General features: G+C 41.9%; 3 protein-coding genes and 1 long non-coding RNA gene across 5 annotated transcripts in view; 2 read left to right on the top strand and 2 right to left on the bottom strand.

Moving 5' to 3' along the window:
- Nucleotides 1-15628, top strand: part of LOC136436720 (uncharacterized) — a 72765-nt gene that overhangs the window by 1965 nt on the left and 55172 nt on the right. The gene's annotated exons all lie outside the window — the stretch shown is intronic.
- On the top strand, nt 7-1785 carry LOC136436700 (D-ribitol-5-phosphate cytidylyltransferase-like; the record flags this gene model as incomplete). The annotated part of the gene is made up of 1 exon (XM_066430906.1): nt 7-1785. A coding segment is annotated over one exon (987 nt), but the record flags the coding sequence as incomplete, so codon positions are not given.
- LOC136436666 (lanC-like protein 3) lies at nt 1779-7892 on the bottom strand. Its single transcript, XM_066430847.1, has 6 exons — nt 7659-7892; nt 6066-6339; nt 5286-5485; nt 4557-4689; nt 3403-3615; nt 1779-2909 (listed from the first exon to the last, which is right to left on the bottom strand). Exons 1-6 carry the CDS (start codon nt 7818-7820, stop codon nt 2545-2547), a joined length of 1347 nt encoding a protein of 448 aa, XP_066286944.1. The 5' UTR covers nt 7821-7892; the 3' UTR covers nt 1779-2544.
- Nucleotides 8550-15375, bottom strand: LOC136436674 (lanC-like protein 3). Of its 2 annotated transcripts, none has more exons than XM_066430858.1 (6): nt 15135-15375; nt 13994-14267; nt 13282-13481; nt 12582-12714; nt 11914-12126; nt 8550-11620 (listed from the first exon to the last, which is right to left on the bottom strand). In XM_066430858.1, the coding sequence occupies exons 1-6, from the start codon at nt 15204-15206 to the stop codon at nt 11256-11258; spliced, it is 1257 nt and encodes a 418-aa protein (XP_066286955.1). In that variant the 5' UTR covers nt 15207-15375; the 3' UTR covers nt 8550-11255. The 2 variants fall into 2 exon arrangements, with proteins under 2 accessions (XP_066286955.1, XP_066286964.1); XM_066430867.1 differs by lacking the exon at nt 15135-15375 and adding an exon at nt 14743-15010.

Here is a 15628-nt window from a genome sequence, read left to right as displayed (position 1 = left end):
GAAACGTCAGAAATCTTACAGCAGTTCCTACCAACAACCAGGTCTAAGGTTACAGTAGTATCTGGAGCTCCTACCAGACATAGGTCCATCTGGAACGGTCTAAAGGCTGTAGGTAGTAGTACAGATGTTGTAGTCTTACATGACGCCGTCAGACCCTTGATTGAAGAAGACTTTCTTAAAAGAGTTGTTCTAGCTGCTAAGGAACATGGTGCAGCAGGAGCAGTGCGCCCCCTCATTTCCACAGTGGTATCACCCACTAACACCGACAGTATGTTAGACCACACCCTGGACAGATCACAGTATCAAGCCAGTGAGATGCCGCAAGCCTTTCGTTATCCAGCCATCATGGAAGCCTATCAGAAGTGCAGCAACCACGATTTGGACTTCGGAACCGAGTGCCTCCATCTTGTACAGAAGTATGTCGGAGTCTCGGCAAAGCTTCTTCTCGGACCGTCTTCCCTCTGGAAGGTGACTCTAAGAAAAGACTTGTACGCAATCGAAGGAGTTCTCAGGGAAGAACATTGCAGGAAGATAGCGATGTTGTCTGACCAACAGTTACCAGTACTACAGAGGCTACACAAGGGTTTACAGGAGCAACTAAGTTCAGAAGTGGTTCTCTTCAATGATCAGGAAAAACTAGCAACCACCTGTCCGACCATGACCACACTCATTCTCACCAAGAGCTTTCCATGTGACTTGAATGAGACCAGAGACACTGTTAACCAAGTTTGGGATGGCACAACTATAGGGGATAGGCGAGTGGTGGTTCTAGTTCTGTATGGAGAAAGTCCTGTGCTGGAAGCGATGCCTGTCATCTTCAAGTTTACTCAGGACATAGCTAAAGAAACTATGAAACATTCTGTAGTCATCTACAGTGTGTACGTAGATAGTCAAGCATCCAGTGATGTTGTTGACAGAGCTGTAGCTATGGTGATCAGTCTTATTCGTAAGAGGGACGCTGCTTTGAGCGGACAAGTGTTTGTGGCACAGTGAATTTGCATGTCATTTTCCAAATGCCTACAGCAATACCAGGCCATTTTATTCAGTGTAGTTTGCATGCTATTGCTTTGAATTAGGATATACTAGTGTTAGTGTATTGTGTGGTATTCTAGCAGTCAAGTTTCTGAATGTAACATTAAGTGTACATATAGCCATATATACCTCACAAACTATTATATATTTTTTACGTTAATGTTATTCTTTTTACTTGTATTTATTCTGCAATTAACATTATTTTTATTATGCTATTGACATTCAGGGTGGTAACTGTTAAAGTTGTGTACCATATTGACCCATACCATAGTACTATATTAGTAGAAATCCCGAAAGCAGAAGGAGCTACATGTACGACAGGACGAGGTTATCTTTTGAAGATAACACATGTTCAGTCCTGAGGTACAATCTACTGCAGTAAGGCAACAGAGACCTCTAGTGACATAGATGGTATTGCACCAAGCATTGTACTTTCTTTCTATTGTACAGGCAAACAAGTTTCAATCAACCACTCAAAGGACTCATGAGGAAAAGTTGTAGGTTGGAGTATCTATGTAAGTAGTAGGGTTAGATTGTCTGCTATATTCTGTAGCCTGTAAGTTAAAGAAAATAGAACAGGGCATACACAGTTTAAATTTGAAGACCACTTTTATGCAACTCGATAAAAAGAAACTATTTTTATGCCAACAAAAACTTGAACTAACACTTATTATAAATGCTGTGTCTATTCATGTGGGGGTTGCCCTCATCGAATCTTAAAATGTTGGAAATAAAACGAACAAAAATTGTCAATATTGTCCTATTTATTCTTTTTTTGTTGTTGTTGACTATGATCCTTATTTTTTGCTTACATTGCTCACTCAGATTGACATGTTTGATGTTTCACTTCCAGCAACTGCAGTCCTGCGTTGTTGTACTTTGTCCTACTCAAATCCTAATTTTTTTTTGTCCAGCTCATATGCTATTAGCACAACTAAAAATTGCTGTTCAACAGCCACTACATATAGAAAAATGAAAAAGTTTCATATTAAGTTAAAATAAATGTTAAATAGCCAGTTCAAACACTGACCATTATATAAACTTCACAGGACATAATAGCACATTTTTTGATGTTCCAGAGTTTATGGTAACCATACACAAAAACACTTCCAGTAAGTTTAACTAAGCGTCATGGCTTTATCCTGACTCTGTATTTTTCTTTGGTAATGAAAACATTCAGGCACCATGCTTAAGCTTACAACTATTCTGACATTTTCTTACATATCCCTAACTGTTTGACAGTTAGGGCGGATACTAGTATATTATGTATACGTAATACGTTACTTGTACTTGGTACATATGTTTTCAAAGTAAAAATAGTATACATATGGCTAGCATGTTTTGAACTGCAACACTTATTTAAGTTATATACTTTGGTATATAATGCTTGAAGCAACTTTAGAAGACCTCAGAAGGGTTGGCCAGATCGCTCATGAAGCACACAGTCCTCGCTATGCCCTCGTACAGACTGTACGGACAGTCTGGGTTTACTGTTCCATGTTTGAAGCAACTTTAGAAGACCTCGGAGAAGGGAAACGCAGCCTTCTCTGGGTTGGCCAGATCACTCATGAAGCAAACGGTCCCCGCCACTCCCTCGTACAGACTGTACGGACAGTCCGGGGTTCGCGAATCCTGCTGGAACTCTTGCGTGAACAGGAACTCCTGGAACTGTTCGGCGCGATGGAGGTGTATCGGTTCGCCCGTGAGGCGGTAGAGGAGGAGGAAGACGTAGCCGTTGCCGGCGACGCCATGACAGATGCCGGGACCTTTCTTGAGGAGCCCACGCAACCAGACCAGCTCACCACACCTGAGGCAAGCCTGTAGGTACTTGTCATCCCTCCAAACCAGGTAGGCTCGGGCCAACAGGTAAATCACACCTGTGGGAACACACAATAGGTGCTATTTTCAAACTCTTATCATTCATAACCAAGTGCATAACCCTTTATTTATTTTCATTTCTGTTTTATTTAGCTATGGTGGCCAACCCAATCGCATGGCACTGCTCTACACTATGGCCCTTTGTGATCTCAAACTGAATAGCACTTGTAGTCACTAGCCAAAACACAAATTCTTATGTTACACTGGTTAAAGGAAAGTGACAAAGTGTGTACGAGTTACAACAAACCTTGTAATGGCAAACCTTGAACCAGAGTTTTTGATCATTTTAGACATGAAAAAAGTCTTTGATTGGAAACCCATTCTATAACTATACACGTGTAATTCAAATGCACCTAAAAACCCTAATAACAGTCTACGAATGACTATTAACTTATTAACACATGATCTTTCCAACTCTATTTCTGGCCCTTTTTTATCTCAATAACATTTGAAGTCAACTAATAAAACAATCTATTCATAGCCATTACGAACCGGGCGCTCCATGGCACCAGTGGACCAGCTCATGTTCAGGAGGCCTGGGTCTGTGGACCTCGTCTGTAGCGGGCGGATAGTTCCCTTCCCGCTCCACGGACAGCAGGTAGTCCACCGCACCACGTACGTCGCGGTTGGCGTCAGGGTTTGCCTGGAGGAAGTCTGGGAAACTCAGGAGCATCAGGAGGATACCCGCCATGCCATGGGCCGCTCCTGGGGATAGACATTGTTGAGCAAGTTAGCAACTTTAATTTCATTTGAAGCAGTTCTCTTAAAAGCATCCAGAGCATTTTATGAGGCTTGAAACTTGAGTACAAAAACTCAAATTTCTAGTCATTCCTACACATAGTAAGTTTCAATAACACTATACCATTACATATCGACATTAAAGGAGCAAAGATACGATGTCGTTGTGTGGTGAGAACTGATAGAAAATCCAAGCCCTTATAGACTGATGCTGACTGTCTATCACAATTAGCAGTTCGACCAATGAGAGAGTGACTGCATGTCCGTCAAATATTTGCATGTTCATGTTTTAATTCTGCATTTCTACGTTTTGACGGAGGTGGGCGGGGCTATGGTATCGGTCTATTTACACTAAGCGCGTGAAGCTAAAAGATCACCATGTAGCTTATGTTTTAGCTTTTGAGAACTTTTGATACGAAATCCGCACGCAAATGTGGTAAACAGTGGCATTAAATGTCAGTTTCATAAAGATTACAGCAACTAGAATATTTCCAGTTTTCAAGCCTCATAAAATAATCTGGGTGCCTTTAAACAAGAGATTACAATCTTGAAGGAGAATAATTTTTCTGACTTGGTATGCATGCAGCTATAGGACAAAGAAAAAGACACTGTAAATACATTCAATGTTATTACATTTTCAAAGCAAGTGTGACAGCATAATACTGAAGCTAGAAAGTGACAACATAACTGATGAAACCGAAACCCAACATGCAAAGATAGCTATAGAAAATGATACTGTTTGTACCAATAGCTTGATAAATAGTAAATCTAAAATTCTCTCCCTTTTCTTAGTATCCTGCCAAATATTATGGCAATTCTTACCCTAAAATATTTGACAAGTTGATAACACAACTGTGGAGAATTTCATATTGTATACACTATACATGTACAAGTAAAAAGAGACATACCAAGATACTCCGTGCCATAGTAGTCATACATGAGTGGGGAGGGTGAGTGGTGTTGTTTAGAGTACTCCCGTCCTGACTGGACCATGGCAGCACATAAGGCATGAACACCTGCATCACCAGTCTGGGGCAGCACCTGGTAGGTAACAAAAAGACATTAGTTAAGAAGGCAGTTTGACATATCCTTGAAAAACAATCAGATCATGATTTACAATATGAAACACAAATGTTTAGTTTGAATAAAAAATATTTTAGAAACTAAGTTCAATCTTTTTATCCATTTACATGTATTTACTTATTCATTTATTGGTTTGCCAACATGCAAATACTTACAGCTAAGGTTGCCCTACTAGCCATCAACTAAAATTTTGAACTTTGAAACTTTATTCTTAAAGTGCATACTAAGTCTGAATTATGTTGACTTTTCACAGTGGTTTGTAAACCATTTAGAAATCTACTACTTTTCCACTACCTCATCTCAATTAATATTTCATATTACTGTACATGTGTAACTGTAAGGTTGAGGTGCATGTGTAGAATTAAGTGTAGAGTTTTTTTGCAATATGCCCTGATCAAGAAATGTATATAATATGCAAGGAGGTTATAGGGAGATAATCTCCATGGTATATGGATACTAGTATCAAGATTCTTTAGACCTACATATGAGTTCGAAGAAAATGTCCTGTCAGCCTTAGGAAACAATGTAATACATTTTTTGTTGTATCTCCTTACCTGTACCCCCAGTCTTCGCCTGAGTTCGATGACCCCACACAGGTACCCCGCCCTGCCCACGAACAGCTCGTCCGACCCACAGCGTAGGAAGTTGACAGGAAGACAGATGGGGGCCAGCTCCGTGTACTTCTGTACAAACTCTGTACTCTTCTGTTTGTCGCCCAGGGAGTTGTAGATTAGGGCACCAGCAACATACACTCCTGGAGAAAAAGAACCACTTGTTGATAACCTGCACACTTTCGAAAATAATGCATTCATTTTTCTGCTAAGGTTTGCATCATGACATTTCAAAGGGAAACGAGGGGCTTCCTACATGTACCTTTTCATGCAAGGCGGAGATTTCAAATCTCAAGTTTTAGATGGACTTTGATTTGTCCTTGGTTATAAATGGTTTATGTCTTTTGAGGATGGAAATGTATACGTATACTATCCTTTGAAAACTCTAAAGCCTAGATGCCATCTTATTTAGTTCACAAGAGTATTTATACTTTCTCATTCCAAGGGAGTGAGTACAGGAGCCCCAGTTAACTAAATAGGATGGTACTCAGACTATAAAAACTCCCCTTGGTCAGAGCAAGGAGGTTGTCTTTTGAAACCTCTTTGGGCAGAATTCCTAGGGTTGTTGGATGCTACGGGGCACAACAATATGCAGCAACAGTCGGACACTCAGCTTTTTCCACCCGGAAATTGGACCGGACAGCTGTGACTTTTAAGAAGGATCACACTTGGATGTTTTTGAGCAAAAGATATGCAGAAACTCTCTGACCTCCCTCTCCCTACCTGCATTTCCAAGCAGGAAGGACGGCAACATACTCCTATCCTCATGGCGAACCAAGAACTGGAAGTTCACGTCAAGATACTCCTTCGCCTTCTGTAGATACGCGTCCTTCCTGTCCGGGAAGTTCCCAGACTCCGACACGTACCAGAGGGCGTACGCGACTCCCGCACACCCCACGTACAGACCACCGTCCGAGTTGGCGAAGTTTGCTGACAGCTTGCTGCTGATGTCTTGAATGACTGATGCAGTACGGTGGAGGATCACATCTTTGCTTATCTGGAAAAGGAATGGATATCTATTGATGGTTGGATGGATGGAATACATGATGTAGATGGAACGATGAAAGAATGGATGGAATGATGGATCAACGCAATGGATAGATGGGAAAAAGTACACTATAACATAGCTTTTTACGACTAGTCCAAGACTAGAATACTGCTACTTGTAGCTTTGAGTCAAGTTCAATATACAGGGCTCGAAATTCATCTTTGGGAATAGGTGCACTGGGTGCACCAGATGAAATAAAGTTGAATGTTCTTCAGAACATAATTACAAAGTTTAACGCTGCTGCCTTTCTTAAGAACTTCAATCTGTTATTCTATAGCTAACTTCAAAATTTCAAACAAATAATACATTAAATAAAGTACAGCAAAAAGTTATCATGCTGTTTTTTATACTTACATTTCAAGAATATTCTGTATACTAGTGTACAATAGTACCTTAACCCTAAAGGCTACAAAAATATATAGGTGCACCAGTGCACCCAGAGTCAAAAATTAGGTGCACAGCTCCAATTTTGGGTGCACTGGGTGCACATGCACCCACTATTTCGAGCCCTGATATATATAGACATGCTATCAAATTCAGATGGTCCAGAATGGATGGATGGAATAGATGAAATGATGATAGTCTTTAAGAATAGATGGAATGATGGATCAATGCAATGGATAGATGGGAAAGGTACACCATAACATAGCTTGTTACGACTAGTCTAAGACTAGAGTACTGTTACTTGTAGCTTTGAGTCAAGTTTGATATATCTTGACATGCTATCTTTCAGAGTTAAATCAATTATATAGTTAAAACCTAACATAATGTCGATTCATGTTAAATATCCAGGTAGTACGCCAAATACATGTAACAATTACTTAAGCGACTGGATATGATTTTGGAAATCATATCCAGTTGCTTAGGGAACTGTTATTTGACATAACGTTATCTAACATTAGTATAATGTATATGTGAAAGCAAAACAGGCTTATCTACATAAAACTACAAAGGGCTAGACCAAAAGTAGTTTTGAGTTTATTTTCTGCCAGCACCAAAAATTTATCCTTGCTTGAAGCTGAAAGGCAGCCGTATTTCTGTCAATCACACGACCACGCCCCCTCTTTTAACTGCAATGATATTATTGCTTCACAAATGCCATTTTGTGAGACAAACACTGCAGTCGCATAATTGCTGTCTAAAACTATAACATAATGCACTGCAATTACACAATATTTGCTGATTCATTGAGACCAAAAATATCAGACATGCAATGCGTATACTATTTCTTGTCACACACACACACACACACAAACAGACGAACACACCAGTGGCGGTGGGTTGCTCGGGTCGAACTGCCGTAGCTTGTTGGGAAAATGTCTGCCTCCCCGGCTGGCCATGTCGCTTATACCACCGATGCAGAACCTAAAGCAATTGATGTGGAAGTGTATGCATCTCCAACAACAAGTAGGCAACCTCAAACAAGACATACACTTTCAAGAACCTTCAATCAAAGTTGTTTTGCCTTTCCAAACCCTGGCCGTAAAACTAGCAGCGTATTTGGCAAAATCTTTCATGAGAAAATTGCTATAAGATATTAACCTACGTCGACAATTCAAAAGAGGTTTTGTATAAAAAGAACTTGAATATCCTTTAATGGAGTTTTAGTCATAAACTTTATCTTATTTTTTCATACATTTCAGCAAAAGGAAGACTATGCATATGCCATGTGTAATGCGATTACAAATACTTCGCTACTTTTAATCATTCATCCCCGAATATACCACTCATTTTGCAGTGTGACAAATTTTGATTTTAACAGTTCAAACGTCAAAAAATAAGAAACTATATATATCTTAGCTTTCAAATCTATAGATTTTTATTATTTCATTTCTTGGTGTTTGATAGAAGCTTGCATTGATATCGAAACATTTTATTCAATATTTCATCCTCCTATAGGCATAGTGGCAGAATCCATCATGGCGGAAAGTGAAAAGATTTAGTTTGCGCGCAGATTTCAGTTGGTTTCATCACGATTTTCAACCTTACTGCGGCACCTTCTTACTTTCAGTCTCATAGCAAATCTTCCTAAGGTAATCTCTAAAAATCTACAACCTATTTTGTTGCCGTAAATACTACTTTACTTCTATTATCTATGTTGTTTTGTGTGAGTGTGGGAGGGCAGAAATATTATATGTCTGAATGAAGATGTGAGATAGTTCATGGAACACGGTGTAACTTTTATTTTGGGAAATTTTTCAAGTTCTTTGTTACTGAACTCTTTTACGTGGTACAAGGGTTCTTTTAAAAGAAAATTGATCAAATTTTGCTGAAAGGTTAGCCAGTTACGGTCGTTCAAATTCAATGTCGAAATGAAGTAATTGGATTAAGTTCAACACTGAAGCTAGGAAATTTATATGTCGCCTTCTATGCTTTATCAAAATGCTATTGGTTTCTTGTAAGTACCGCAATACTACTTTCAAATCAGAGATTAGGCTTTAACTTTGTTTTGCACGTCTTTTTAGACGTTTTGTTTGACTATTATATCAGCTTTTCTTTGTCACAAATTACACTTACGTACACATACAAAATACAAGGAGAGAGCTACGCGGTTTGGGGCATGTGATGTCTTTAATCTGTGAAACTGCTCTTTAGTGGAGGCTTACTGGTTGTACAGAGACATCAACGGCCAAAGACTGTGGTCTTGGCGGTCATAATACAAACTGTAATGTATTACGTACAGTGTTGGTCAGTTTAAACAATTTTATAAGATCACATTGCAGCAAGGGCGGGATGGTGGTAACATTACACGGGAGGCGAGCGAGCCGGCCGTACAGAACAGCGGATTTCGCGTTGTGAGCATGGCAGGAGCGGAGGTCAGGGGTCGCTTCCTCCAGAGTAATTCCCTACGATTGGTCCAGACCTATCCTACTATAATTACACTTACGTGCACATACAAAATACAAGGAGAGAGCTACTTGGTTTGGGGCATGTGATGTCTTTAATCTGTGAAACTGCTCTTTGGTGGAGGCTTACTGGTTGTACAGAGACATCAACGGCCAAGCCGAGGGTAGTGAGGGCCCCAAACCGCGTAGCGGAAAAGTAGTTAGTTGTAGTGGTCATGCTAAATCTAACTAAGTTAGAAAGTAGCTAGATATTCCAGTTCATAAAAACAGTCCAAGGCTGGTGAAGAACCCGCCGCAGGACGTCACCGGCAGGGCACTGTCAAACAGCGTAGAGACAAACCGGAAAGGGTACGTCGGCGTAGGACTCTAACTTAGTACTGTGAAGTGGGGCGTGGGCTGGTACTGGGGATCTTCGGCACGCAGCTGGAGCTGGTCTATCTATGCACTGTCAATATGGCTTTGCTAAACTACTCTAAACTATTCTACTCTACTCTGAGAAGAGAAGTTGCAGGTGTAGGTGCAGTCCCAGGCTGGTGACGATCTCGCTGCAGGACGCTGACGCGAACTCCGAGTCGGACCGGAAAGTGAAGTCGGCGCATCGACGTGGAGTGGGGTTCCTGGGAGCCTTGAGTACGCTGCTGTAGATGCACATCGCATTCTTGTAGTCCGTGTAGGTACGGGTGGAAACGGAGAAGGACGTGCGATGAGGAAGGACCGCTCGTGGAAGGTCGTGGAAAAGTTATTTGGTTCGCGAGGACAAACATGGCTGCCAATAGCACGGGCCGCCTCGGGAAACCCCGCATCAATGGCGGGAAGTGGGGAGGGGGGCTGTCGTTCCGATCGCTGTAGTCTCTCTGTCTGGACGTTTTTGTAGCACAAACTCAGGATCAGCCAGGAACGGGTGTGCAGCCCCAGGCTGGTGAAGAAAACTCGCTGCAGGACACCGCCAAAGATTACGAACAGTGTAGAGACTCAGGGACAGGTGGAGCCTCTCGCTTAGAACTGCGAATCCAGGTGGGCAACGTTTCTGGCGAGTCCATGCACGCTGCTGCAGTTGCACGCCACGGCTCTGCTGTCTGAGTCTGTGTCGGGCCAAACGAGGACGGGAACCGGTAGGTTTTCCTGCAGACTGGTGTGCCTCGGTAGTTGGGGAACGCCGTGCGGGAGGTTGAAGGGCTTCATGAAAGCTTGAGAGCTCGGAGACGACGGAACATTACACGGGAGGCGAGCGAGCCGGCCGTACAGAACGGCGGATTTCGCGTTGTGAGCATGGCAGGAGCGGAGGTCAGAGGTCGCTTCCTCCAGAGTAATTCCCTACGATTGGTCCAGACCAATCCTACTACTATGTGTATACAGAATACAAAATAGAAAGCCTGACATCACCAAGCAATCTCGGGCAGAAATCAGGGTGACGACCACGCACTTCCGGCAGATCACCGGGTCACGACCCGGAACCTTAAACACAGCGTTATTAATGTCCTCTTATAATGCAAATTAGAATCCAATCTGCATAATTATCAGTTCTCGGTAAGCCACCTCTTGAGCGCCGTGGAGAGTGAGCTCTCGGCGGGCTCGGAGAAGGGGGATCCGACCGAGTGGGACCTCAAGGTGTCATTTTTCAATGTTCCAGAGAACAATATGGTAACCAGACACAAAAACACTTCCAGAATGTTTAACCAAGGGTATTATAATGTCCTTGGTCTAAACAAGCACCATCGCTTTATCTTAACTCAAGAGCATTTTTCTTTGGTAATTAAAACATTCAGGCATCATGCTAACAACTATCATTACATATCACTAACTGTTTGACAGTTTGGGTGGGTATATTATGTATACATGACCATAGTATGTTACTTGTACATGTACTTGGTACATATGATTTCAAAGTAAAAATAGTATGCTTTACATATTCCTTACGAATAAAATCATTCATTCATTCACATTGCCAGCATGTTTTGAAATGCAATTGCTTATCTAAGTTATATACTTTCAGTTTGGCATACAATGTTTGAAGCAACTTTAGAAGACTTCAGAGAAGGGAAACGCCGCCTTTTCAGGATTCGCCAGATCACTCATGAAGCACACGGTACCGGCCATGCCCTCATACAGACTGTACGGACAGTCCGGCGTTTGAGAGTCCTGCTGGAACTCTTGCGTGAACAGGAACTCCTGGAACTGTTCGGCGCGGTGAAGGTGTATCGGTTTGCCCGTGAGGCGGTAGAGGAGGAGGAAGACGTAGCCGTTGCCGGCGACGCCGTGACAGATGCCGGGACCTTTCTTGAGGAGCCCACGAGACCAGACCAGCTCACCACACCTGAGGCAGGCCTTTAGGTACTTGTCATCTCTCCACACCAGGTAGGCTCGGGCCAACAGGTAAATCACACCTGTGGGAAGACACATTGAGTGCTCTTTACAGGTGTGTCTTTCAAATACTTTTTTTATCTCAATAACATCGGCCGTCGCTCATGACTGAGGCCTCAATTGATAACATTTGTAGTGACTAGCCAAAACACAAACTGTCAGTGAGTGGTCATGAACAGGAAAGTGGCAAAATGCATACGTCATTTTTATGACAACCATTTATGGTAGCTTTTATCACTTTAGACATGAAAATTCATTGTTATTCGATTTCACCTGAAAACCTTATAAAATAGCATATAGTAATACTAGTACCTACCCGGTGCTCCATGGCACCAGTGGACCAGCTCATCTTCTGGAGGCTTGGGTCTGTGGACCTCGTCTGTAGTCATCGGATAGTTCCCTTCCCGCTCCACCGACAGTATGTAGTCCACCGCACCGTGTACGTCACGGTCGGCGTCAGGGTTTGCCTGGAGGAAGTCTGGGAAACTCAGGAGCATCAGGAGGATACCGGCCATGCCATGGGCCACTCCTGGAGATAGACATTGTTGGGGAAAGATATTACTCGTTATAAGTTTGCAACTTTCATTCTCGTCATTCTAAGCAAGAGATTACAACTTCTCAAGGAATGATTTTTTTTTGGTATGCTAGCCGCTCTGGGCCAAAGAAAATGTTATGTAAGCAAAGATAATGTAGCATGTTATTACATTTTCAAAGCAAGTGTGACAGCATGATATTAATGTGGATGCCAGAAAGTGACCACAAAACTGATAAAACCGTAACCCAACATGCAAAGATAGCCATAGAAAATTATATCTGTTGGTGTCAATAAGGTCAATCTAGAATTCTTTCCTTTCTCTTAACATCTTGACATAGATACTTTTATGTCAATTCTAACCCTCAGCAGCAGTTTGAACTATGTGATATTGTCAATGTCAGTACATACAACTGTGGAAAGAGAATACATGCATGTAAAAAGAAACATACCCAGGACCTCAGTGCCATAGTAGGCATACATGAGTGGGGAGGGTGAGTGGTGTTGTTTAGAGTACTCCCGTCCTGACTGGACCATGGCAGCACATAAGGCATGTACACCTACATCACCAGTCTGGGGCAGCACCTAGTAGGTATCAAAAATAAGTTAGTCAAGAATATGACTTGACATGCCATTAAACAATCAGATAAACATTTACAATGAAGCACAAATGTCTAGTTTCTATAGAAAATATGTTAGAAACTAACGACAATCTATTCATTCATTCTTTCTTTTTCGTACTATATTCCTTCTCTTGGGAGAGCAATATAAAATCACAATATACTGTATAAAATAGAATAAGTACACTTGAAATGTGGTATGATGCGATAAGTGACAATAATACATAAATGATTGCTTAACAAACGGATTTCCTGAAATAAAATTTGAATACAATGTATGATTCATTTCTGGCCAATTCACCAAGTTATTGGGTCTGCGTTAGAGCCTAGACATTGTTTCAGATTTCAGCCGGAACATGTGTCTAAGTATAGAGGTTTTTTTCAATGTTCCCTGATCAAGATATATGGATACTAGTACGAGTATCAAGATTCTTGAGACCTGCCAGTTAAAAGAAAATGTCCTGTTATAAGACAATATATGACCTCAACCTTTGGAAACAATGTAATGTATTCATTTGTTTTCTCTCCTTACCTGTACCCCCAGTCTTCGCCTGAGTTCGATGACCCCACACAGGTACCCCGCCCTGCCCACGAACAGATCGTCCGACCCACCGCGGAGGAAGTTGACAGGCAGACAGATGGGGGCCAGCTCTGCATACTTCTGTACAAACTCTGTACTCTTCTGTTTGTCACCCAGGGAGTTGTAGATTAGGGCACCAGCAACATACACTCCTGGAGAAAATGTAAACTTAATCAATGATCTGCAAACTTTGCATTTCTATTCTTCAAAACTTTGTGTCAGGACTTTTCAAAAAGAACTTCCTATCCTATTTCATAATACAACGTTGAGACTTAGATTTGTCCTTTGGCTCAATAATGATGGTTTATGGTTTTCTAAGGGTGTAATTGTATACTGTAGTGTAAATGTATTTCAGTTCTCAGTGGTCTTGTTTTGTCTTCTGCCCAACTACCACCCTGTTTCCACCACAAACTTAAAACAAGGTTTTAATCAGACAAAACCTCCTTGCTTAAAACCACCGTGAACACTAAATTTTCTCTACTAATACTGTGAAACAAAATCACCACAAACTTCAAATGTTTATAGTATTATTCTATTAGAAAATTCCCCCTCAAAGCAAATTTCTTGGAGTTTGCCTTTGAAGTATCCTTGGGCAGAGTCCGTGAAACACTTTTCAATATTTTGGAAAAATACACAGAAACTATCCTGACCTCCCTCTTCCTACCTGCATTTCCAAGCAGGAAGGACGACAACATGCTCCTGTTCTCATGACCAACCAAGAACTGGTAGTTCACGTCAATATACTCCTTCGCCTTCTGTAGATACACGTCCTTTCTGTCCGGGAAGTTCCCTGACTCCGCCACGTGCCAGAGGGCGTACGCCACTCCCGCACACCCCAAGTACAGACCGCCTTTGGAGTTGGCAAAGTTTGCCGACAGTTTACTGCAGATGTCCTGAATGACTGATGCAGTGCGGTGGAGGATCACATCTTTGCTTATCTACATATGGTGAATGAAAGAAATGAATACTAGTATCCAAATGAATGGATGGATGGTGGATGGATGGATGGATGGTGGCTGGATGGATGGTGGTTGGATGGATAGATGGATGGATGGATGGATGGATGGAGGGTGGTTAAATGGATGAATGAATGAATGGGGAAAATGACACTGTAACCTAGCTTTTTAAGATCAGTCTAAGGTACAAAATTCATGACAACTGCTGTTTATACTAGTCTACTGGACTTGGTGAAATAAATAAACAAACAAACCAATGTTATTACTTCGACGTACATTGTATCTTGACAAGCTACTTATTCTGAGCTATTTCAATATTCCACAGCTAAAAATTTAAAAACCGGTAGCAATATGTACATGAAAAAAACAAAACAAATAATAGCCTAGCATAAACTCAAGGTCGGACCAGTGGATAGTTTTGAGTTAAGTTGTGAAAAAAATCATTGACTACCAGCACCATAATCTAATCCCAGCTTAAAAGGTTTCCAGCTGTCACGCATTGCTTTATACTACTCTCCAAGCAGAGGTTATTGGGGCTAGCGGACAAAAAAACGGGGCACATGATAAAACGGTGACTGCCCCACCAACCTCTGCTTGGAGAGAACTTTACACCCCTGTTAATCACAGGACCACGCGGCCACGCCCCCTCTTTCAACTACAATGGTTTTATTGCTTCACACATACAATTGCAGCATCTGAGACAAACTCTGAAATCAAATCATTGCTGTTTAACGTTTTAAACTGCATTTACACAATATTTGCTGATCAAGTGAGACCCCAAAATATCTAACAAAAAGTAACATGCAAGGCGTGTAATATTTTTTGTCACATACAAACAGACGAACACACCAGTGGCGGTGGCTTGCTCGGGTCGAACTGCCGTAGCTTGTTGGGAAAATGTCTGCCTCCCTGGCTTGCCATGTTGCTGATACCGCCGGTACAGAACCTAAAGCATCTCCAGCAGCAAGTAGGCAACCTCAAACCGTAGACATACACTTTCAAGGACCTTCGATCAAAGTTGTTGGGTTTCACACAAACCCACCATGACAGTTGAGTGAAATGGAATTCAACAATGAAGAGCGGTCTAAACTGGAACTAGCCTGAGTACCAACCTCCGTAGTGACCGCTGGCTCAGAAGAATTCGCTTGCTAACCACGGAGTCTGACCCTGCGCGTATCCGTAACGGCTGTCTCATTATCACGTAATGAGGGGAATTCGAGCTGCGTTCGGTGCCATTTTTCGTTCCAAGGTGTCTCTATTGCCCTGTTCGGGTCCAGTTTTGAAAGAATCGCCATGGCAACAGTTCTCAGAACCTACCCGTTACGAAGAACAGTGTGGCATGG

This window comes from Branchiostoma lanceolatum, chromosome 1 (genome assembly GCF_035083965.1).
Source record: "Branchiostoma lanceolatum isolate klBraLanc5 chromosome 1, klBraLanc5.hap2, whole genome shotgun sequence".
NCBI lineage: Eukaryota > Metazoa > Chordata > Leptocardii > Amphioxiformes > Branchiostomatidae > Branchiostoma > Branchiostoma lanceolatum.
Note: the sequence above shows the minus strand (reverse complement) of the source record. Positions and strands in the feature narration are given on the sequence as shown.